Source organism: Episyrphus balteatus, chromosome 1 (assembly GCF_945859705.1).
Source record: "Episyrphus balteatus chromosome 1, idEpiBalt1.1, whole genome shotgun sequence".
In the NCBI taxonomy this organism is placed as follows: Eukaryota; Metazoa; Arthropoda; class Insecta; order Diptera; family Syrphidae; genus Episyrphus; species Episyrphus balteatus.
Window position 1 is genome coordinate 64,081,861 of NC_079134.1, and position 23,946 is coordinate 64,105,806.

The 23,946-nt window shown below is 31.8% G+C and overlaps 1 protein-coding gene across 3 annotated transcripts in view; it reads right to left on the reverse strand.

Annotated features, from left to right (window-relative positions):
* LOC129906951 (zwei Ig domain protein zig-8-like) overlaps positions 1-23,946 on the reverse strand; it is a 515,233-nt gene that overhangs the window by 202,026 nt on the left and 289,261 nt on the right. For all 3 annotated transcript variants that reach the window (XM_055982947.1, XM_055982949.1, XM_055982948.1), the window contains one exon: positions 7,068-7,184. In XM_055982947.1, the coding sequence (XP_055838922.1) occupies positions 7,068-7,184 (117 nt within the window). The remainder of the gene's footprint in view (positions 1-7,067; positions 7,185-23,946) is intronic.

The following is a 23,946-nucleotide window of genomic DNA, read 5'->3' on the forward strand; positions in this document are numbered from 1 at the left end:
CGATTGTATCGATAGTTTTGAGAAAAAACTATCGATAATATCGGTAACCTTGTGGTAAAATAATTTGGAAGTATTGAAACTATCGATAGTTTTGTGAAATATCGATATACTCGATATTTTTTTGTTATCGATGCTATCGATAGACTGTCAAAGTTTAACCAACACTAAATTAACAGTTAAATTAATTTTTAATGGAAAACATGCAATGTATTTGTGCAAAAGAGAACAAAAACAGCGAAAAAACGATAAACAATGTAAAAAATTTCGATTTTTTTAAATTTTTTCAAAAAAATCACTAAATTTTCAAATAAATTGTTCAAAATAGTTTATAATGTCTTTCTACTGGTAGCAAATAACGTTTGAGCAGAATTATTAGCAATATAAATATTGTTTTTGGTTGAAAAATTACGAAAAAAAGTGAAAAATTCTCAAAATAATTAAAAATCTTTCAAAAAAATTTTGTTCGAAGTCGTACCGATAAATCGAAAAACTAATGACGCCAATCGATTTCTCGGGTCCGAAATAGGGCGAAACAGTTAATCGCGCACCTGTCTCAAAAAAATTTTTCAAAAAACTTGCACAGTGATAATTTGTTGCTAATTTGTTGCTAATTAGTTGCTCTAATCTTGAATTTGTTGCTCCATCCCTTCCCCCTCAAAAGTGATAGAAAGGGTGTGGGTGCTATCTTGACGTCAAGATAGCACCCACACCCCCTTGTTTCCAAAATCTGAGTATGCAGGATTTTAGTGATAATTTGTTGCTAATTAGTTGCTCTAATCTTGAATTTGTTGCTCCACGATTTGACCATAAAATCGGCTGCAACAGATGCATTTTTTTGGAGACTTTTTATCTATAATTTTTTTCAATAAACTAAAAATGCCAAATTAAAAACATGATTTCATGCTCTGCAAAAAGTAACATTCAAATTTTCCATCACTTTCAATTCCAGTCTTATAGTCCAAAAACTAGTCAACTCTCGCCCCTAAAAACTATAAAAAACGGTGTGGGTGTATTCTTGACGTCAAGATAGCACCCACACCCCCTAATTTCCAAAATCTGAGTATGCAGGATTTTAGTGATAATTTGTTGCTAATTAGTTGCTCTAATATTGAATTTGTTGCTCCACGATTTGACCTTCAAATCGACTGCAACAGATGCAATATTTTGGAGACTTTTTATCCATACGCTTTTTCAAAAAACTAAAAACGCCAAATTGTAGACAGAATTTGTTGCTCTGCAAAAAGCTATTTTTAAATTCTCTATCACTACCCAATCCTCTCTTACAGGAGAAAAACTAATTTTGCGATGACGTCATCCATCAAGCTGGGTACGCCACAACGAAAATTTGAAAATTTAAGTACGCAGGAATTTGAAGATATTTTGTTGCCAATTTATTACCCTAATCTAGAATTTGTTGCTCCACGGTTTAACCTTTAAATCGGCTGCATAAGTTGCAGTATATATATATAGCTTTATATAGGTATATTTTCAAAAATGAATGCTTTTTAAAAAGCTACATTTCCAATAGTCAAGTATTCTTGCCCTTTCATAAGCCCTTAAAACAAGTACCTACCTTTAGATACGGAAGACGTTAAGTAAAACTCAACAGCAAAAACAAAGCTTACAAAGGTACCTACTACTGCCCATTTAATTTCTCTATATTATATAGACAGCTTTTCCGTTCCTATTTTACCATTAGGTACCTATATCAATTTCAAAAATTAATTTGATTTAACGTATAAACATCTACCTACCTTTTTCAAACATATCTTACAACAACAAACATCTATTGTTATAAAATGTCTCCCATGTCCTAGCCTAGAAAAAGCCTAGACATCTCTTGAAAAAGATACCTACCCCCAACATTTTTTTGTAATTCTTTTCATCGCTTTTTTATACTTTAAGTATACCACTCTAGTTTTGGAGAGATGAATTTTATTAACTACCACTAAAGCAACCGAAAAACACAACTCAATGCTATTCAACCAATCAGGTTGCGATGCGACTATTTTTTTATAAAAACAAACCAAATACATAAATGTGTTCATAGTTAATAGGAATAATCGAGTGTGTATGCGTTGATTTAAATTTTGACTCCGCCCCCACAGTCTGCTTTGATGAAAATAATACAAACGCACACCTTGAAATGTTTTTTCCTCAGTAGGTTTTAGACCTCTAGGAAGGTATGATGTACGGCAATGGCGTACGTTGAGTCGCCGGGGCCCCGGGGTAAGACTAAATTTTGAAGCCCTTTTGATATTTGGGGGCCCCTTAGTTACGTATACTCCATAGGTTTTTTTTTGTATGGCTTATTTGTTTTTAGGTTTATTTTAATGTTTTAATATGTTCGTAATGCACTTTGCTATACTGACTTAAAATGTCTCTAATAAAAGTAGTAAACACTTGTAATAGGGGCCCCAAAATTAAATATTTAGAGACCCCTAAAATAAAAATTTTTTTAGCTTAGAATTGATAGTTCTTGGGGCCTCTGTTCTGAAGTAATAAATACATATTTTATTTTCCATCATCAGGCCGCTGAAAAATTATTTTTAGAGCCTCAAATTTAATTGCTTAGAGGCCCCTAAAATATAATATAATTTTTTTGGAGCCAAGAATTAATACATAGGTATTAGGGCATCTGTTCTGAAGTAATATTCGGAATGCCACCAATAACGTAATGTTTTTATTTTGGGCCCAGATGTATTTATGTTGGGGCCCCTAAATTTTTATTTAATTTTCCATTTGATTGTTTTGAACCACTTTTGAAGATCCTCAAATATTATTTTTTTGCTTTTTTGGGGCCCCTAATGTATTATTTGTGGTGGCAAAGATTTTTAAAGTAATATTTTTTGTGGCCCTAAGATAAAATTATAATTTTTCTTTTAAAAAAGCAGTTTATTTTTTTTTTGTTTATATTGATAACAAAGCTTAATTTATAAAAGGAACTTGGAAATATCAATGTGATTAATTGCCAATGACCAAAATTATTTTACTAATCATGTTAAAAATTACCACTGTAAGAATTTTAAGCCTTACAAGAGCTACCTTAGTCAAATGTGCCACTAGCTCTTGGACTATTATGTAACTTAATTTTCGGGGTAACACAGTACCTACATAATTTAGTTACCCCAGGGGCCCAAAAAAAAAAAAATAAACTGCTTTTTTAAAAGAAAAATTATAATTTTATCTTAAGGCCCCAAAAAATATTACTTGAAAAATCTTTGCCACCACAAATAGGGGTCTCTAAATATTTAATTTTGGGGGCCCCTATTACAAGTGTTTACTTCTTTTATTAGAGACATTTTAAGTCAGTATAGCAAAGTGCATTACGAACATATTAAAACATTAAAATAAACCTAAAAATAAATAAGCCATACAAAAAAAAAACCTATGGAGTATACGTAACTAAGGGGCCCCCAAATATCAAAAGGGCTTCAAAATTTAGTCTTACCCCGGGGCCCCGGCGACTCTACGTACGCCACTGCCGTACATCATACCTTCATAGAGGTCTGAAACCTACTGAGGAAAAAACATTTCAAGGTGTGCGTTTGTATTATTTTCATCAAAGCAGACTGTGGGGGTGGAGTCAAAATTTAAATCAACGCATACACACTCGATTATTCCTATTAACTATGAACACATTTATGTATTTGGTTTGTTTTTATAAAAAAATAGTCGCATCGCAACCTGATTGGTTGAATAGCATTGAGTTGTGTTTTTCGGTTGCTTTAGTGGTAGTTAATAAAATGCATCTCTCCAAAACTAGAGTGGTATACTTAAAGTATAAAAAAGCGATGAAAAGAATTACAAAAAAATGTTGGGGGTAGGTATCTTTTTCAAGAGATGTCTAGGCTTCTTCTAGGCTAGGACATGGGAGACATTTTATAACAATAGATGTTTGTTGTTGTAAGATATGTTTGAAAAAGGTAGGTATATGTTTATACGTTAAATCAAATTAATTTTTGAAATTGATATAGGTACCTAATGGTAAAATAGGAACGGAAAAGCTGTCTATATAATATAGAGAAATTAAATGGGCAGTAGTAGGTACCTTTGTAAGCTTTGTTTTTGCTGTTGAGTTTTACTTAACGTCTTCCGTATCTAAAGGTAGGTACTTGTTTTAAGGGCTTATGAAAGGGCAAGAATACTTGACTATTGGAAATGTAGCTTTTTAAAAAGCATTCATTTTTGAAAATATACCTATATAAAGCTATATATATATACTGCAACTTATGCAGCCAATTTAAAGGTTAAACCGTGGAGCAACAAATTCTAGATTAGGGTAATAAATTGGCAACAAAATATCTTCAAATTCCTGCGTACTTAAATTTTCTAATTTTCGTTGTGACGTACCCAGCTTGGTGGATGACGTCTTCGCAAAATTAGTTTTTCTCCTGTAAGAGAGGATTGGGTAGTGATAAAGAATTTAAAAATAGCTTTTTGCAGAGCAACAAATTCTGTCTACAATTTGGCGTTTTTAGTTTTTTGAAAAAGCGTATGGATAAAAAGTCTCCAAAATATTGCATCTGTTGCAGTCGATTTGAAGGTCAAATCGTGGAGCAACAAATTCAATATTAGAGCAACTAATTAGCAACAAATTATCACTAAAATCCTGCATACTCAGATTTTGGAAATTAGGGGGTGTGGGTGCTATCTTGACGTCAAGATAGCACCCACACCGTTTTTTATAGTTTTTAGGGGCGAGAGTTGACTAGTTTTTGGACTATAAGACTGGAATGGAAAGTGATGGAAAATTTGTATGTTACTTTTTGCAGAGCATGAAATCATGTTTTTAATTTGGCATTTTTAGTTTTTTGAAAAAAATTATAGATAAAAAGTCTGTTGTCTGCATCTGTTGCAGCCGATTTTATGGTCAAATCATGGAGCAACAAATTCAAGATTAGAGCAACTAATTAGCAACAAATTATCACTAAAATCCTGCATACTCAGATTTTGGAAACAAGGGGGTGTGGGTGCTATCTTGACGTCAAGATAGCACCCACACCCTTTCTATCACTTTTGAGGGGGAAGGGGTGGAGCAACAAATTCAAGATTAGAGCAACTAATTAGCAACAAATTAGCAACAAATTATTGCATACTTATTTTTTTAAAGGAGAGTGGGCATTTTGGCCCATCAAATGAAAGGTCTCGATGAGTGTATTATTTTTTTGTATGGGCACAAGTCTGTATCTCGTGCAGGGAATGTGCATTGGTGCATTTTATTTTCAAAAATGTATGTAATAAAATTCATAAAAGTATACATTTTGACTAGACGTTCGATAAAATTGTTTCAAAAACATTACAAAAATGTGTTGGAAGTTCAATTGGACTATTACATCACCAGTTTTCACCCATGACGCAGTGCATTTTTCGTTTTTTAGAACACTTTTGTATGGGACGTGGCTCATTTGTTTAGATCTCGATTGACTAGATTCAAAAACATAATAACAAGGGTGTTCTGTTGGACTAATCCATTAACTGCTTTAATTAAAAAAAAAAATGCATTTATCGTTTTTTATAGATTGAAATGCAATAACAAAAAATGTTTGAGTAAGTATATGATCTTCTGTACTTTGAAGTCGTGTGCGAAACTACCTTGTTGGTTTTAATATAATTTAAATATACGAAGGTTGTGACTAATTTTTCAAAAATGCAACTCAAACTACAAGTTACATATACTACTCATAAAATGTTGGTAGGTATTATGAATTTAAACCACAAACCATACGACATGGATTTAGTCGTTTCTCCACCTTTTTTTGTTCTAAAAACACAAACATTTAAAATAACCTTGAATACATTTTTGAACATAAAATGCACCTTCCACGAGATAGAGTTTTTTGTCTATTCAAAGAAATAATGCGCTTATCAGTAACTTTCAATTGATGTATGTAATTTTCAATGTTTTACATTTATCTTTGAACATAAAATGCACCAATGCACTTTTTCTGCACGAAGTATAGACTTTTGTCCATACAAAGAACAAATGCGCTCATTGAGATCTTTCATGTGATGTTTGTCTCAATGTGTTACACCAATGAGCCACGTCCCATACAAAAGTGCCCAGTCTCCTTTTTATGTTTTTCTTGGTGTGGGTGCTATCTTGACGTTTTCATATGTTCCACAAGTTCCACAATGCATTTTGGACATGAAGGAGATGGATTTGAAAGTTGAACAAGACCTGTGTTGAGAGGCCCTTTAATTTGATATCATTTTTGTTGCTGTGCGTTAAATTTTGGGGAATTTAGCTTTTTTGAGAAAACTGTTGAAGTGCATTTCAAGGTCAAATCTTGGAGCAACAAATTCAAGATTGGAGCAACTAATTAGCAACAAATTAGCAACAAATTACTGCGTACTCAGTTTTTTTAGTTTTTTGGTCGAGTGGTAAAAGCATTGGACTTCTAATTAAAAGTGCTCTGGATACTCGGGTTCGAATCTCCTTCTCGTCGGAATTTTTTTTTTTATTTTTCAATAATCCAAAATAAAAAAATAATGGTGCGGCGAATTTTTCATACAAAATTAAATAGAGCGGACGTGCTGCAGCCGTGGTGCGGCTGTTGTTCACCAAAGTTTTCATTCAAATTGAATTAGTGCGGACGTGGTGCAGTCGTGGGGCGCCAACATTTTCCGCCAAAAGGGGGTGGTGCAGCTGCGGTGCGGCGGTCAAGAATTTTTCTTTAAAAATTCAATTTCTATTCGGAAACTTTCGTAGGTTGTATCCCCCAAAACCCATTTATTCATTTCGTTTTGTTGTAATTTCTTTTGTATCTGTCAATAAATGAGAAATACACACACAGTGTAATCACAGTGTTTATACGCATACATATGTGACTTTTCACGCATACTAAGCCAAAAACCTCCATCTTTTCACGCATACTTAGCCAAAAGTATCAATCCGAGCTTATAGGCAAACCAGTATGACGTTAGGGGTTTCCCATCACTTTCTGGGTATCTCTGCTTTTATAAATCACTGGATACGCATGTGATGTGCAAATCTAATTCGCTTTCGCTATCACTGTTCACATGCTTTCTCAATTTTAAGAAATAATATATATTTTCATAATTACCTGTAAGGACCAATCTCCGGTTTGTTTATTATGACTACTTGTAAATCGTTGATCCGAAGTATATGTGTTTTCTACAACTGTAAGTAAATGAAGATCCCTGTGCCTTATCCATGAGACCTACAACGAAAATAATATAATGCTAGCTACATTAATAACTTTTTGCACGTTATTTTTTTTTTATAGTTTTAATAGGAAGAATAAAAATAATACATAGACAATGTGATAGGTGACAATTTTGTAACGTGACAGTTGTCTAAATCCTGCTCTATACAAAATTTTACAATTTTGTAGAATTGTCGGGAAATCTGCGACAATTTTTAAAGATGTGGGATCATAAAAAAGTTGTCACATGAAATGAATTGTCAATGATTTTTTAATTGTCAAGAATCTTCCGACAGTTTTTTTTATGGAACGGAAAAAAAAGTAGGTACAGTGTATTTATACTTTTACTGGGAAAAAAATCCGAGCCAAATGGCGGCTTTATGACAATAGATGCAGTTGTGCAGTTGTGGTTTTTTTTTTCTTGGAGCACCAGATAAAGAAATCCAGTAGCCCTTGTCTGTAACTCACTACAGAACGAGAACCCTTGTTCGTATTAGAAAATGAAAAAATTAGATAATTGAAATTGATACCACTTTTTGAAACAAAATTTTTCAATATAAATGACAAAAAAAAGTTAAGGGCAATAGAACAAAATTGTCCCTTATTGTTTTAAGAAAATGTGCTGTAACGTTGTTTAATGTAGACAACATCAAAAATGTTTATTTAAGTCTATATAAAATGGCCTCATTAGTCAACACATACCTATTTTCAATTAGAAAAAATTTTAACCCTCCTGGGGCGCCATCTAGTGTCAAAATAAAAATCTGAAAAAATTAGAGATTTTTTTTATAATTTGGAAACAGTTTTCCACTTAGGAACTTGATTTTAACATGCTAACTAACATTTGTTTTAGGAAATTAAATTTTCTTTAAGTTTGCCGTATAACTTGATACTATAAGACACATAATACGTGAGTTATGTGAAAAAATCAAAATAATCGTTAAAAAACAAAATGGTGGCTATATGACACTATGTGGAGCTGTGCAAAATGTGGTTTTGTGTTCGTGTACTAATGCTGTTTGAAATACCAAAGTCAAAATTCGACTCGGATATTTTTTCAGAGCTTTATACAAAAATTTCTAAATTCCCATACTTAAATAGAAATTTGAACTTCGTCACTATGTAATTGACAATTATGATAGGCAAATGAGTTTCGGTCAAATATTGATAGTGAAGTGACAAGTAAGATTCAAAATATCAGCTATTTGCTTCTCCAATGATGTGATGAAAATTGTGACATCCAATTGAGTGAAGTGCGCTGTCTTTGGCTTAAAAATAAAAAAAAGTAGGTAAGCCTCAACTTTTTTTTTATTTTTTAAATTTGTATTATTAATGAAAGTGGTGTAAGTGAAAGTGTATTTGGGGGTAAAAAACCTATAATTATGTATGTATTTATTATAACATTTTCAAAAACAGAAATTATGAAAAAAAGCTCAAATTCATCAATTAATGGCTTAATTCATATATATTTTAAGTCGTTGTAATTTGTGTTAAATATAAATGAAGTTATCCTATATATAATATATTGATAAGAAAGCAAAAATTAAAAGATTATTAATTCAAAAAAAGCATACGAATGAAAGATAATATAAAATTCATTGTAGGTAGAATTTATTTTATAAGTAAGAAAAGAAAGAAAAAATGTGAAAGGGATAAGTATCCAAAAACATAGAGAATAAATTTACCACTTTCTTAATAAAATCAAAATTATTGTGTATTTTATAAAACTCAAACAAAAAAAAGGGGTGAAGAGGAAAAAAGTATTAAAATGAAATAGAATATGAAAATAATTTATATTTTATATAGAGAAGGCTTTTTAAATACAAAATCTTGAGATAAGAAAAAAATAATAGTTTGAAAAAATGGGATGAAATTAAATAAAATCAAATCTGCAGATTTTGATTTGCGGCAGAAAATGGGACTTGAAATCCGTTCAGATGGTCAAGCTTGTTGGGAATTCCCTTTGTAGGGGATCCCAAAAGTAATAATTTAAAATACATATCTCAAATTCTTACCATTTTCGATTAAATGCACTTCTTGTGAAATTTCGAAAAATTCATACTTTGAAACAGTATTTTACTTCCCCTGATTCCATAATTGATTTTTGTTTTTACAACTGTTCACTGAAACATTGGTTAATAAGAACCAATTATTTAATCAAAACATTATTTATTTTGTTCGCCAAATCGCTACAAATTAGTTTAGCAGTTTTAATGAAACTCAATTTTAGGGCAACACCCTAAAAAATAAATTGTAAATTTTGAAACTGGTTTATCATTTTTATAACTTGTCTAGTTATCAAAGTTTTCAAAAAAAGTATACAAAATTCGGAAATTGAAGTTAGGATGAAAGATACTATAATTTGAATTCAACAAAACAAGGTTTTTCAGAGTAAAAAAAAAAAAACAATAAAAAAATAGGCTTTTGTTTAAACAAATTTTTAGTGAAATAATTTGTTTTTATTTGTCAATTGTTCTTAATTGTCAATTATTGTTTTAGGGACAAATTTGTAAAAAAACCAAAAATAAATTATGAACAGCGGAAGCAAAATACTGTTTTAAAGTAGGTATTTTTCGAAATTTCACAAGTGCATTTAATCGAAAACCGTTAATATTTGGGATAAACAAGTTACCAAATTTTAAGAGCCCTTTAAATAGTCTATCAGAATATTTCATTTAAATCTTTAGTTTTGAGACACCCTGTAGATGACAGTAAAAAAAAGATTTGCAAACATTTTTGGAAAATTTTTATTTTATACATTTTTGACCGTAAATCAAAATGGAGCAAATATGCGCAAAATTTTATTTTTATTCCTTAATTTTGGGTAAAATCAGATTCTAAATTCATTCATAACTCGACATCGGCTGTCGTCGGCAAAGGAGAAATCTACAATTGAAAATTAAAGTTGTCCAAATTACTTCCCATTAATTGTTATTTTTTCGAAGCATTCAATTTAAAGTACATTCAAAAACAAATAACGGATTTATAAAGTAGAGATTCTAAACTTTTTATTGATATACAACACTTATAAGGTTTACTTATAAGGAAAACTAAGTATAAACTGTTAGGTATATAAAATTGGACGAAAAACAATAAAAATTGAAATGTGAGGTTCGAGACTCATTTTAAGTACTTTTATCCAAAATATATTAAAAACGATGTATGCTATCATAATGGCGCACATTTCTATTATGTTAAACAATTATTACTTTTTTTGAAATGATCACATTTAATAAAACCAATCTTGAGATGGTTTTGGTCATTTGGTCCCATTGTGCGGCGGCGCACTCTTTTCCAAAATGACGTTTCTCATTGTATTTTTCTTTTTGCCTTTAATGGTCCATAATTGTATAAAATTGGACGAAAAACAATAAAAATTGAAATGTGATGTTCGAGACTCATTTTAAGTACTTTTATCCAAAATATATTAAAAACGATGTATGCTATCATAATGGCGCACATTTCTATTATGTTAAACAATTATTACTTTTTTTGAAATGATCACATTTAATAAAACCAATCTTGAGATGGTTTTGGTCGTTTGGTCCCATTGTGCGGCGGCGCACTCTTTTCCAAAATGACGTTTCTCATTGTATTTTTCTTTTTGCCTTTAATGGTCCATAATTGTAGGTACATTTTTCAGTGACGTATTTTATGTGAAACAGTAAAGGAACAAAATAATCGGACCAAAAAAAATTTTTTCTTTAGTAAACCAACAAATTGTTTGTTTACTATAAAGTCCTAATAAAAGGGAAATTGAATGGGGTTTATTCTTGGAAAAAAAATGAGGATTCTTTGAATAATTCAAACGTTTGTTCTTGGTTTTGAACGCGCGCTTTTCTTGGATTTCAATAGGATTATTAATTGATGCTAACTGCTGTTTTTTTTATGAATACGCTCTCATCGCTCTACCCTGCAAACCAAACCTCAGTACTTTAGGGGAAAATACAACCACCAACAAGTTCTACTTTCAGGATGTATGTGTTTGCTTATTTACCAAAATCTCTCTCCTCAAAAAATAGTAGTTTTGTTTCTCCTGAAAAAATAAACTCTTCTTTGGTAAATGTGAGGAAAAGAGCGCGATGTATGCAATGCTTAAAGTTTTGTCTCTTTTGTAATGGGGGCTCGCGTTTGATTTGACTTTTCCTGCTTTTATATTTTCTAGTAAAACCAGTTAAGGGGGGGTTTCCATAGCATTTTAATGGAAGACGGTTGACTAATTGTTGTATAACTTTTGCAGTTTATAAGATAATCTTATGAAACGTACTTTTTTGAAAAGGTAATAAACGTACAAATATTTTTGCATCATTTAAATTTTAGAAACATTTCTTGTGCGATTTTTATAAGGGTCGAAAATGATTTTTTTCCTGCAAATTTAGATTGAATCAGAATTTTGGTTGGCGCACCGTTGTTTATAAACTTTTTATTTATTTTTTTTTTGTTTTATAATGATCAAATGTGTTTTCATGCAGTACGCGAAACGGATTTTTTTTTTTTTTTTTTTTATTAGAAAAAAAGCTTCGTTAATTTGTTGTAATTTCATGTTTTTTTACTCACTCTTCTTAGAATAACTTTACCGTTTATTAGTGTTTTTAGATGAAACAAAAAGAAAACAATAAAGAGAAATTAGGAGAATCCAATAAAATTTCTAAAATTTAATTTGAAGTTAGTTTAAACGGTTAATTTGAAGGAAAGGTGTCAAAATGCACTTTTTTAGCATTTTGGTCGTGGGGCAAAGCGTGATTATTTTTTAAAATGTTTTTGTATTTTTTAATGAGAAGTTAATAAAGTTGTTCATGCAACCCGTTTGCCAAAAAAAAATATTTTTTTTATTTACACACTAAAAATTTGATTTTAATAAACCAATATTTGCATTCTGTTTTTGAGGAAGGGGCAGTCAAAGCATCCACAATTTATTTTTATTATTTTTTTTCATTATATTTCAAATCAGTTTCAAAAAAAAAATATATATTTTTGCTCACAGTATTTTTAATATAAATTGTTGAAAAAGTGTCTATTTTAGCTTTTTTTACTTTGAAAATTCCATTGATCACGCACACATGCAAATTTAGTTCAAAAGAATGCCACGCATAAGCTGGCGCTGATGAACTCTTTTTTTCTGTTCTTTTCTATTTATTGAAAAAAAAACTTGCTCTTGCGCTCTCATTTTCTCCTTATATTTTGTTTTTGTTTTTTGTGTTTACATAATATGTACTTTTTTTTTTGTTTCCTATTTCCTCACTCAGGCAGGCAGAAATCATTCATGAAATTATGAAGATGCTGCAGAGAGTAGGTAGATAGTAGATATTTTTTGCAAGATCATTATCTTTTGTTTTCAAAAAGGGTTGTTTTGTTCTTGTTGACTCTTGGGTTTTTTCTAACAATTCATTTCGTGTTTATAATATCGCACCCGCGGCTGCGAGTTGACACTTTTGGGTTTTTTTTTTTTGGTGTCAGCGAAATTCTTTGCATTGTGTAATATTCACATCGCTCGTGCGGGGATATAGGTAAAGGATTAGATATGTGGTATGCATTTGTTTGTGTGTAAAAATGTGTATTGACATTTGACATGTGCTTGTGCACAATGATTGATTTCTATATTTAGGTTGATTTCTGGGTTGTATTGTTTATTATACTACACTCGCGCGTGCGTGCGGGGTTATATAATATAAATATATCGTTTTGTTTTTCATAGTCTTTGTTTATATGTTGCGGATTCGGTTTTTTTTTTGTAGGTTTGTAGGTATAATAGTTATATTTTCGCGGGGGAATGTGTAAAGGGTTATATAAGTGTATTTGTGGTTAGAATGCACCTGATGGTATTTATAGAAATAGTTTTGAATAGGTGAAGATGCTCAGTATGTTTCCTTAGCAAAAACAAAGTTTTTAAAATTACACCTACTGAGGAAACAAGCAAAAAAGTAGCTAATGCCTATCTGAATTTATAAATAAAATATCAGTTTGAAAAAATAGATCATTTTTTTTTTCAAAGTGTTGAGCTTGAAAATTATTTTTGAAAACTTCCCTAAACTTTGATTACATAGTTGAAAAATTAATTTCAAGGTTTAAAAAAAAGTAACTTATAAGTTACACTGGTCAACAAGCTTTTTGCCACAAGAACCAAAATATACTTTTCTATATGTTTTTGATATGCTGAACTCGAATCTGAAGTCAGAAAATGTTTATTGGCCTCCGTTTTTGAAATATTACCGTTAGAAAATACCGAAAAACGTCATTTTGGCTGTTTTCGAGGTTATGTTTTTATGTGGGGTAGTTCCTTATGAAAAAATTTGTAACGGTTCCTATAAGAACTGGTTTTATTCTTTCAAAAAATGTTTAAATCTTTCCGATATCTTTTTTACTTCCCGAGATATTTAAAATTTAAGGAGTGGTCTTTGACTCAGAAATAGCACTGGCCAAACAAATTAAACTTTTTTTGCCACAAGAACCAAAATATACTTTTTTAAAGGTTTTTGAGTTGCTGAACTCGAATGCGCAATCAGAAAAATGCTATTGGCAACAAATTTGTTTATAATGAATTACCCCACATAAAAACAGAAGCTAGAAAAGAGCCAAAATGACGTTTTTCAGCATTTTATAACGGTTATATCTCAAAAACGGAGGCCAATCAAATTTTTTTTGACTTCAGATTCGAGTTCAGCATATCAAAAACCTATAGAAAAGTATATCTTGGTTCTTGTGGCAAAAAAAAGTTCAATTTTGTTGACCAGTGTTATTAATGCTGCCTTATTTTTGTTTCCTAAAAATGTAGGTATAGGTAAATAAAAAACAAAATCGATTCAACTGAGTTCATTGCATTGGTGACTCTAAAAAAATCTTTATTAAAAAGGTGTTGAAAGTAAATTGGATTGATATCGAGTCCATCCTCAAACAACATATAGATAAGAACCGTAACATTCTATATATTGTAAGTAAATACATTTCCATTTCAGCCGGCACGCGCGTGTGCGAGATAAAAAATGGCTCAACGAAGAACAACTGAAAAGTGAGCAAGAACCTGAAAACCAATCCTTCTGCGCATCTACTCATATTTTTATATAAACTACACAAAGGATACTGTCAAGTATATTATATCAATGCACCCATATAACACATCCTCTACCTGCTTCTCCGCTGAACAACTATAATTATTATTATAATGCAAAAAATTTCTCTGATACACAAAAAACTCAAATGCCATCCACAACAGCAACATGGAAACAAGTTTCTTTTTCATTTCAAAAATAAATAGGTATACACTCCAGAAATCTTTCATGAAAATATTGAATTTCAAACCAGTTTTCGTCCACAAACACCATATCCATATAAAGATCTATGTAGTATACCTACATCCATTTGCATGTCACCCCGCACGCGTGAGTGCGATGGCGATCTCACAAAGAGACAATGAATGAAAACCATAACCAACATCCTGAGAGTAAAAAACCAGAGAATTCGATGGCGAGAGAGCGAAACACATTCACTAATACACACAAATGCTTTTACATGAGATTTGACTTTGCTGAAAAAGGGAACCCAGTCTTAAACCTTGATAGCAATAGCAACATACCTATTACGTAGTTAAGCAAAAAAAAAATGTTTGTGCTCCATTTGGAGAATAAAAATGAAAAATAAAACATTATGTTTAAGTTTCGTATGTTTCCATACTTGCAGTTTGGCTGCTATTTTATACCGTCAATTTCATTATATGTAATCTTTGAACAACAACAACACCTTGAAGGTGCTACCACCAAGTGTTTATGGCTTGAGTTACAGTACTGTTTCACAGATGCCAATCCGATCATCAGACTCCTTTTATTCCATTTTGTGTGTGGTGCTTGGTCTAGTAATAAAATTGACGGTATAAAATAGCAGCCAAACTGCAAGTATGGAAACATACGAAACTTAAACATATTGTAAAATAATCAAGGCACGCGCCTAACATCTTTATAATCACTTTCCTACTTTCGCATATGCAAACGAATTGTTGCTATGCTTAAGAGTATGAAGAAAAACATGGAAGAGCCGAATAACAATAATCATACTTGAAGGAGCTAGTAAAAATGCTGAGTCTATTCATTTGCATGTTGATAGACTAAGAAAACCTGCAATTGGGTAAAGCTAATCATGTGGGTGAGGTAGCGCAGTGCGTAGTGTACTGGCTTCTGGTTCTAGGTTCAATACTCAAGTGAGACGGAAGAAGTTTTTCAAATCAAATGAAAAAATTACTAGACCAAGCACCACACACAAAATGGAATAAAAGGAGTCTGATGATCGGATTGGCATCCGTGAAACAGTACTGTAACTCTAGCCATAAACACTTGGTGGTAGCACCTTCAAGATGTTGTTGTTGTTCAAAGATTATAGTGAAAAATAAAATTAAAAAAAAAATAAATAATCTTCCCAGTGTTATTTTTTGTGAAAACTATTTTCTCTAAACAATCTACCACACAAATTCTTCGGCAAGCCACAAAAATTGATTTCCACCATCAAAATAAGTTTTTAATTATTTTGCTATTTACTTGGAAAAGGTTGACACCACTTCACAGCTTCAGCCTTGTGCATTTAGAAAAAAAAAAAAATAAATAAAAAAAAAAGATACAAAAATCACCACCAAAATGCAGAGTTTTTTTTCTTTTTCACTCTTCTCAACTGGCCAGGCCAGAGACGCGCGTCCAGGGATCTTTTTTATTCATGTATTTTGTTTTCATAAAAAAAACTATTTTCCGTTTTTCCAATAAATATAATGGTTAATTAAAAGAATTGTTTGTTTGTTTTTAAGATTTTCTTCATTTTCAGATGAAATTAATATATGGATTTTAGAAGTACGTATATAAACCGGTGAAATAGTACTCCATATAAGTACCTACTTTTAAGAAACAAGTTTCAGTGGTTTTTCTTTAGTTAAAAAAGTACTTGTAAATAAACATCAGAGGCACTTCCAGATGTGCTTCGCTGATGTACTTTTAAAGTACATTTGTCTGTACTTTTAATGGAGGGGAAATTTATTTCATCTTGCATGCAAGAAAGAGATAGCTGCTGCACGTATTCTTATATACAGAAAGTATATAACTGAGTTTTTTCCCGAGCTCCTATCTTTATTCAGTGGAAAAGAAGTACTTCTTTTAGGTACATGTTTCACCGGGTTTTTCTGTAGCTCTACTTTTGCTGGGTACAAAACGCACATAATTGAATTGGAGCTTTATCTTGATTGTACAGGGTTTTCCAATAAGAGGTGTTATTTTGAATAGCCCGCTATTTCGGTAGCTGTCACTTTTGAAGCTGTCATTTTTTGACATTTTACACGCCATTAATAAAAATGGAAATGGTGCGGTTTATGGTCCGGCGGGGTCATTGGACCTTACTTTCGAAAATGAGGCTGGAGCAATAGTTACGGTCAATGGATTGCGCTATCGAGAGATGATTAATGATTTGTTATGGCCGGAATTGGATGGTATTGATCTATACAACGTTTACATTCAACAAAACGGCACTACGTGCCACACAAGCAATGAAACCATCGATCTTTTACGGGAAAAGTTTCCGGACCGTGTTATCTCTCGGTGAGGTGATCACAATTGGCCACCGAGATCTTGTGATTTAACACCTTGCGACTTCTTCCTTTGGGGTCATGTGAAAGATTAGGTCCTGTAAGCGTGGTCGTGGCGGCCATTTGGCTGATGTTGTGTTCCATTATTAACGGCATACCTTCCTCTTTATAATGAAATAAACATCCTATCATTTATCTCAAAAAAAGCCATTTTTCTTTGAATATCAAAATAACACCTTTTATTGGAAAACCCTTTAATATACAGAGTGTCCCAAAAGTCAACGTTGAAATAAAAACGGTTGTTAGGTTAGGTGGTGACTGTTATCAGAAAAATAATAAAAAAAATGGTCACCCTGTGACGGTCTTTATGTGCCGTGACTAAAAATCTTAAGTTTTCTCAATTTTTTTTTCTTTTGAAACGGAACCTTGAATAACCCTGCTAACAAGTGCATTCAAAAATTTTAACTCAGTTGCATCAGTTTTAAAGCAAATTTTACTTTTTTGCCCAACTAAGTAAACAAAAAATTTACATGACCCTAATTCAATGAACCGTAGTGTAAAAGAAATGCATTACGACATTTCGGCAAGTTACCTCAAAATTTGGTATGTTCAATTCTCTTTTCAAAATGGTAAAACATTGTTGAGAATATTCCATAAATAACGGAAATTAAAATATTTTTTTTAAGAAATCCGACTTTTTTTATTAGGTAATTTTGCGTTTTTAGAAGTAGTAAAGTGCTGATTTTTTCAAAGATAAACAAGCTTAAATAATACTCTAAAGGTAGACTACGTTTTAGCATAGGTTTATGAATGAAAATAATAGAAAAACATATCTATGGAGTTTGGTATTAACAGCATAAGTCCATTTCTTTCGAAAATGAACTATTTGAAAAAAAATCTATTTTCGTTTGATCTTATAGCATAGCTCTAAGTAAACTAGTTCCAAAAATATTCAATAGCCCTAACCACACTTAACTCCTTTTTCTAAAATTATGTTTGATCATAATGGCATAGCTCCAACTTGCTGTTTTGACCAAGCATAAATTCTTAAACTTTTGTTTGGTCAAAACAGCACAACTCAGTTCCTTTGTTTTTTTGACCAATGACGGAAATGACGGCAAATATTTTAATCGATTGATTCGTTAAAAAAAAAACAAAAGTAAATAGTGGTTAGTCCGAAAAATTTAAATTCTTAACAAAAACTAATTCCAATATTGTCATTAAAGACACAACTCGAAATAATCTTATTCCTGTTTAGTCAGATTGTTAAAAATGTGCGGAAGAATGAAGAGACTTCCATAAAAGAAATGCTACAACTTATTCTTCAAAGAATTGATAAACAGGATTTGAATATCAAACAGCTAAGCGAAAAAGTTGCTCTTAAAAAACAATGATGGACAGAACACTTAAAATCGCTACATGGAATGCAAACGGTCTTATACAACATTTCAAAGGAATCAAACGAAATCACATTAGTGTCGAAGGTAATTATGACCTGTCATCAGATCATACTCCAGTGATTCTATCACTAAGTGAATCGGAAGTAAAAAAAAAAGCAATCCAAAGCTTGTAAACAAACTGGACTGATTTTAGAGAAAGGCTTTTGAGTTTTATAAATCTAAGATCTCCCATGGATACAATCGAGCAAATTGACCATGAAGTGGAACAATTTATTGCCCATGTGCAACAGGCCGCTGAAGAAAGTACTCCAACATTTTAAAAAACAAATTTACAAATTCAAAAATGATTCACTCAGTACATTCCTAATGAACTTAAGGACTCATGCTTCAACCGATTTTTCGCTATGGAAAGCAGCCATGCGCCTGAAAAGACCGCAGTTACAAAACTCGCCCTTGAAATCTCAAGATGAGAAATAGATCGGTAACCCGAAAGAAAAATCTAACCATTTCGCTGAACATCTTGCGAATGTTTTTAAGCCATACTCATCAAACGCGGCTGAAAATAGATTACAGTTTGTTGATAAGATAGTGAAAGTGAAATACCAATTGTAAGACTAAAAGAAATAAAAAGTATGTGTTTACATCAACTATCAAATAAAAAATCATCATGTTACGACCTAATTACTGCTCAGGTTATGAAAGAAATGCCATTAAAAGCCTTTATAAAACTCCAATATATAATAAATGCATGCCTAACGCACCGGTGTGTCCCACACCATTGGAAAATTGCTGAGGTAATTGTCATACCAAAACAAGGTAAACCACTTACAGAAGTGACGTCTTACAGACCAATATCCCTTATACCAATTATGGCAAAAGTTTTTGAAAAACTGCTTCTGAAGAGACATAGCAAAATCATAGAAGAAATAAGGTTAATCCCAAATCATCATTTTGGCTTTAGAAATAAACATTCCACGATAGACCAAGTTTATAGAATAACGGATGTAATAGAAAAAGCATTAGAAGAAAAACAAGTATGTTCAGCTATTTTCTTAGATGTTGCTCAGGCTTTTGACAAGGTTTGGCATGAGGGACTTGAGTACAAACTGCAAAGGGATCTTCCCAGACAGTACTATGAAATATGAAAATCGTACATGTCAGACCGATTGTTTAGAGTAAGGTACGACCAAGAATATTCGGAATTGAAGAAAATAGAAGCCGGTGTACCACAAGGAAGTGTCCTAGGTCCTACCCTGTATTGACTATACACAAGGGATATCCCTTGGTTATCACACCATATTGGCTACTTTTGCAGATGATACCGCAATTTTGGTGCCCAACAAATGTGTCTCTAAGGCAGCAGTAAAACTACAAAATGCCGTCGACACGGCTCCCGGAAATTAAGCCATACAAAGTTATGCCAGATTTTTTTTGGAAAAAAATCCAAAAAATTTTTCATACAAAATCTGGCTTTTTTTCCTAGGCAAAAAGTGCAAAACTTTTCTGGGAATATTTCCGGAAATTCTGGCATTTTTCCAAAAAAGCTTCTGGTGCGTTTTCCATTTCATAAAATGGAAAAAAAGCCAGACAAACAAAATTGGAAAGAAAGCCAGAAATCATCTGGCGTTTTTTCCTTTTTTGTTTTGGAAAAAGAGCCAGAAAAAAAATACTAAAATAAATTAAATTTAGTTTTCGTAACATCGCTTATTAATTTTTGTATGCTTACACCGGCACACAAAAAAAAGTATCATGTACCAGGAACCAGACCTATCTTTCTTTATGTTTTTAGACCCGCTGAATCCGAATTTCAAGTCCATTTGGCCCGGTCACCCTCCAGTTTTGAGCAGTGAGTACATTTTGTTTGATTTTTTATGACTTTTTTTTGATTTTTTTTGCATTTTTCTCAAAACTTGAGGGTGACCGGGTAAAACGGATTCGGATTCAGCGGGTCCAAAAACATATAGAAAGATAAAGATAGGTATGGTTCCTGGTACATGACACTTTTTTTGTGTGTGCCGGTGTTATTTTAAGTAATATCATAATTTAAAGTTACAGTTTTTGTTACAAAATGTTAATTTTTGTATGGTAGGTTAAAAAAAGACAAAATTATAAAAAAACATTTGTTTGTACTGCATTTTGAGACGCCTTTTTTTTAAACCAACGCAGTGGCGACCCGCTACTCTTCCCCCCATCCTCCCCCGTAGTAGGTACACAATCGCTCACTTCAGATTACAGCTAGTTTTATTTTTATTTATGTTTTCAATCTTTTGTTAAAATTTAAAAACAAAAACTTTTCTGGCCTTTTTTCCAAAACGAAAATAGAAAATAAACCAGAATTTATTAATTTTCAGGCTCTTTTTCCCAAACGAAATGTGGAAATTAAGCCAGAATGTATTATTTTCTGGCCTAATTTCCATTTCTTTTTCCGGCTCTTTTTCCATAGCTGTCTGGCACAATTTCCAATATTTCTGCATTTTTTTCCAAACTATTTTCTGGTGTTTTTTCCAATTTTGACCAAAAGAAATATTCTGGCGTTATTTCCAAAAAAAAATCTGGCGTAATTTCCTATGGAGTTATTTCCGGGAGCCGTCGAAAAAGTGAGAGCTTGGACCGAAAAATGGCGTATCAAATCAATGAAACAAAATCTTCACATATAAACTTTACCAATAAAAAGATAAACAATATTCCGAAAACCCCTGTTTTGTGGAGTTCAAACTGTAATATTTTTTTTATCTAACTTCAACTTTGGAAAATGTTATCCTTTTTTGAAAACTGCAATACTGGGACAAGTTTTAAAAATAATAAATACAAATTTCTGTCGTCCTGTTGCTCTGAAATAAAAGTAAGAAATTGAGTTTTTATGAAACTCGGGACTGTTAATTAATTTGCAGAAAAATGGCGTATGAAATAAATTTTTTTTTTATTAATTATTTGTTTCTTATTGTTAGGCAATGTTTTAGTTTATTTTTCTGAATATGAAAACAGCATTAAAATGAAGAAAACAAAACAAAAATCAGCCAAATCGGTTAAGACGTTCTCGAGTTTTTGCCAAAATTACGCACGACAAGTTTTGTAAAAGACAGATTTACTTGAAAACTGGAAATTGCTCTGCTGACCTCAAAAGCAAATAAAAAAAAAAAATATTTTCCAGATGAGTATAAATATATCTATCATAATTTCATAGTCACAACCCAAGCACAAATTTTATGTTGACCTGTGTAATCAAGCTGTACCTTACGCCAATTCGGCCAAATACCTTGGAATGACTTTGGATGCAAAGCTAAAGTGGAAAGAAAAGAGAAGAACTAAACTTGAAGTAGGGGAGAGTGGGGCCAAATGTTTTCTAAAATCGATGGTTCTCCTACAAATTTGAAAGTGGGTCAACCAGACCTTTTTTAAATTAAAGACCCATGTTTTAGCTCCAAGATCCATCATAAAAATTTAGCAAAACATAACGGTAATGTTGAAAAATAAAGCTTCCAAAAAAAAAATCGTGTTGTTTCAACTTACCCCTCATACGGGGCAAAGTGTAACACATACCGGGGTAGGTTGTACCAAGAACTAAAAATAAGAGAAAAATACCTTTATTTGTTTATATTTATTTATTTTTAATTAATAACAATAAAAACAAACCTCAGTCATGAAATTTTGGTGCAAATTTGTAAAAAGTGGAGCAAATCCAAGATTTCCAGAGAAAATTTGACAGTAGTCTTAAATAAAAGTTATTCGAATTCATAAATTGTTTTATAAGCTTTATGAATTCAAGTGGTGGTTCAAAAATGTGTTTCCAATTTCAAAATAAATACAAATTCAATTACAAGCATTCATATTCAGGGTTGTTAATTATATTAGGTAAACAATTTTTCAGTATAGGTAGGTTTTTACATGGTACAACTTGCCCCGGAAAAATGTTACAACTAGCCCCAGCATGAAATTTGGCACATAAAATCAATTTGAAAAAAAAGCGAAACTGATATAGACATAACATATACACGCAATTTGAGCCAAAACACAGTTGCATATAACAAAAAAACACTTAGCACTCTATCTTTTTCGGGTAAAGAGGTAGACCAAAAATAAAATTTAAAAAAAAAGTTACAAACATGCATTTTTTGGGCACCACTAGTGTAACTTCTCACCCTGTCGTCTAATCTTCATCTGAAGAAAATGTGCCGGTAGATATGCAAAAATTGAGCATTTTTCTCCTTTACGCGTTTCTTAATATTGAAAGGAACATCGCTTTTTTTAGCTGTTAATTCTTACCCCTGTTACATTTAGCCCCACTCTCCCCTATAGAAAAATGTACTGGTTACTTGGTAACAACTCTGATCTATCAACACATAACAAAATAATGCTGTATAATCACATGGTATAAAAAGACAAGGTATGATCATTAGAGCCGCCATCTTACAAAATGGGGTAATAAGGTTTTGAAGTTTGGCATTTGGCAAAGTCAAAAGCAACAACAATTTCCAAGACAAATTTCTTTACAATAACAATTTCAATGGGCTGGGCTGTCAAAACCTTAAGTAGCCATAAGTTTTGACAGTTCTCGATACTGAGTTTTTTCTAATGATCATACCTTCTCTTTTTATACCATGGTATAATCAAGTACTAAAGTCTGTTTGGACCTATGGAATCCAATTATGGGGCTATACAAAGAAAACAAATACCGAAATCATCCAAAAATTCCAAAGCAAAGTCCTTCGTGGAATAGTTAATGCACCTTGGTACATAAGAAATAGCGATCTACTTACAAATAGAAATGGTTACAGAAGTTGTTGAAAAGTACGCTGAATCGCACAATCAGAGACTGCAAAGTTACTAATTCTGAAATGGAATCCGTCCTGAATATAAGAAACCATGTTCGGAGATTAAGAAGAACCAACTCTCATGAGCTTATGGTCTAAAAAACATGGGAAAGTATTAAAATTTTACACTTCCCATAAAGTGATTGTACAAAGTTAAGAAAGAAAAATCTGATGTCGATCTTTCAAGATTGGTCCTGATTAAGAGGTGGTTTTAGTGGTTAAGAGTCCCACACTACTTGGTGTCGAATACTGCCAAGTGTCTTTTAAAGATTTCCTCCTGTCAAAAAAAAAAAATCTTCTTTGGTCAAAACAACATATCTCACTAAAAACATAATAACTACGCTTAAAAATTAAATTTTTGTATCTTATTTGTGTAAATATTATTATTTAAAAAAAATTGCATCCCAATATATTTGTATTAAATAAAACTGGATTTGGAGGAATTTTTCTAACTTTAAAATGCATTTATCTCAAATCGACGATTTTGGACTTATGTCGTTAATACCAAACTTCATAGATATTATATCTAGTGGAATATCCTCCAAAGGATCTGGTTTAATATTATGCAAAACCTTAAAAAAAAAGATATTGCAAAGATTTAAACAATTCTTGAAAGAAAGAAAATATTTCTTATAGAAACCCTTATGATTCATATTAAAGAAAATCTTCAAAATAAGGCATGACATCAAAAGTGGTAAAAAAACGTTTTTTTGCATTTTCTAACGGTAATGTTTCCAAAACAGGAGCTGATAGGATATTTTTGACCTCAGATTCAAGTTCAACACAGCGAAAACCTTCAGAAAAGTATATTTGGTTCATGTGGGAAAAATCGTGTTAATTTCAAAATAAGTCCAAAAACAATTTTTTGAACTTTCTAACGGTAATATTTCAAATACGAGCGCTGTTAGGATACTTCTGACTTTAGATTCAAGTTTAGCATACCGAAAACCTATAGACAAGTATATCTTAGTCTCGGAACCAACAAAAAAAATTAAATTTTGTTGACCAGTGTTATT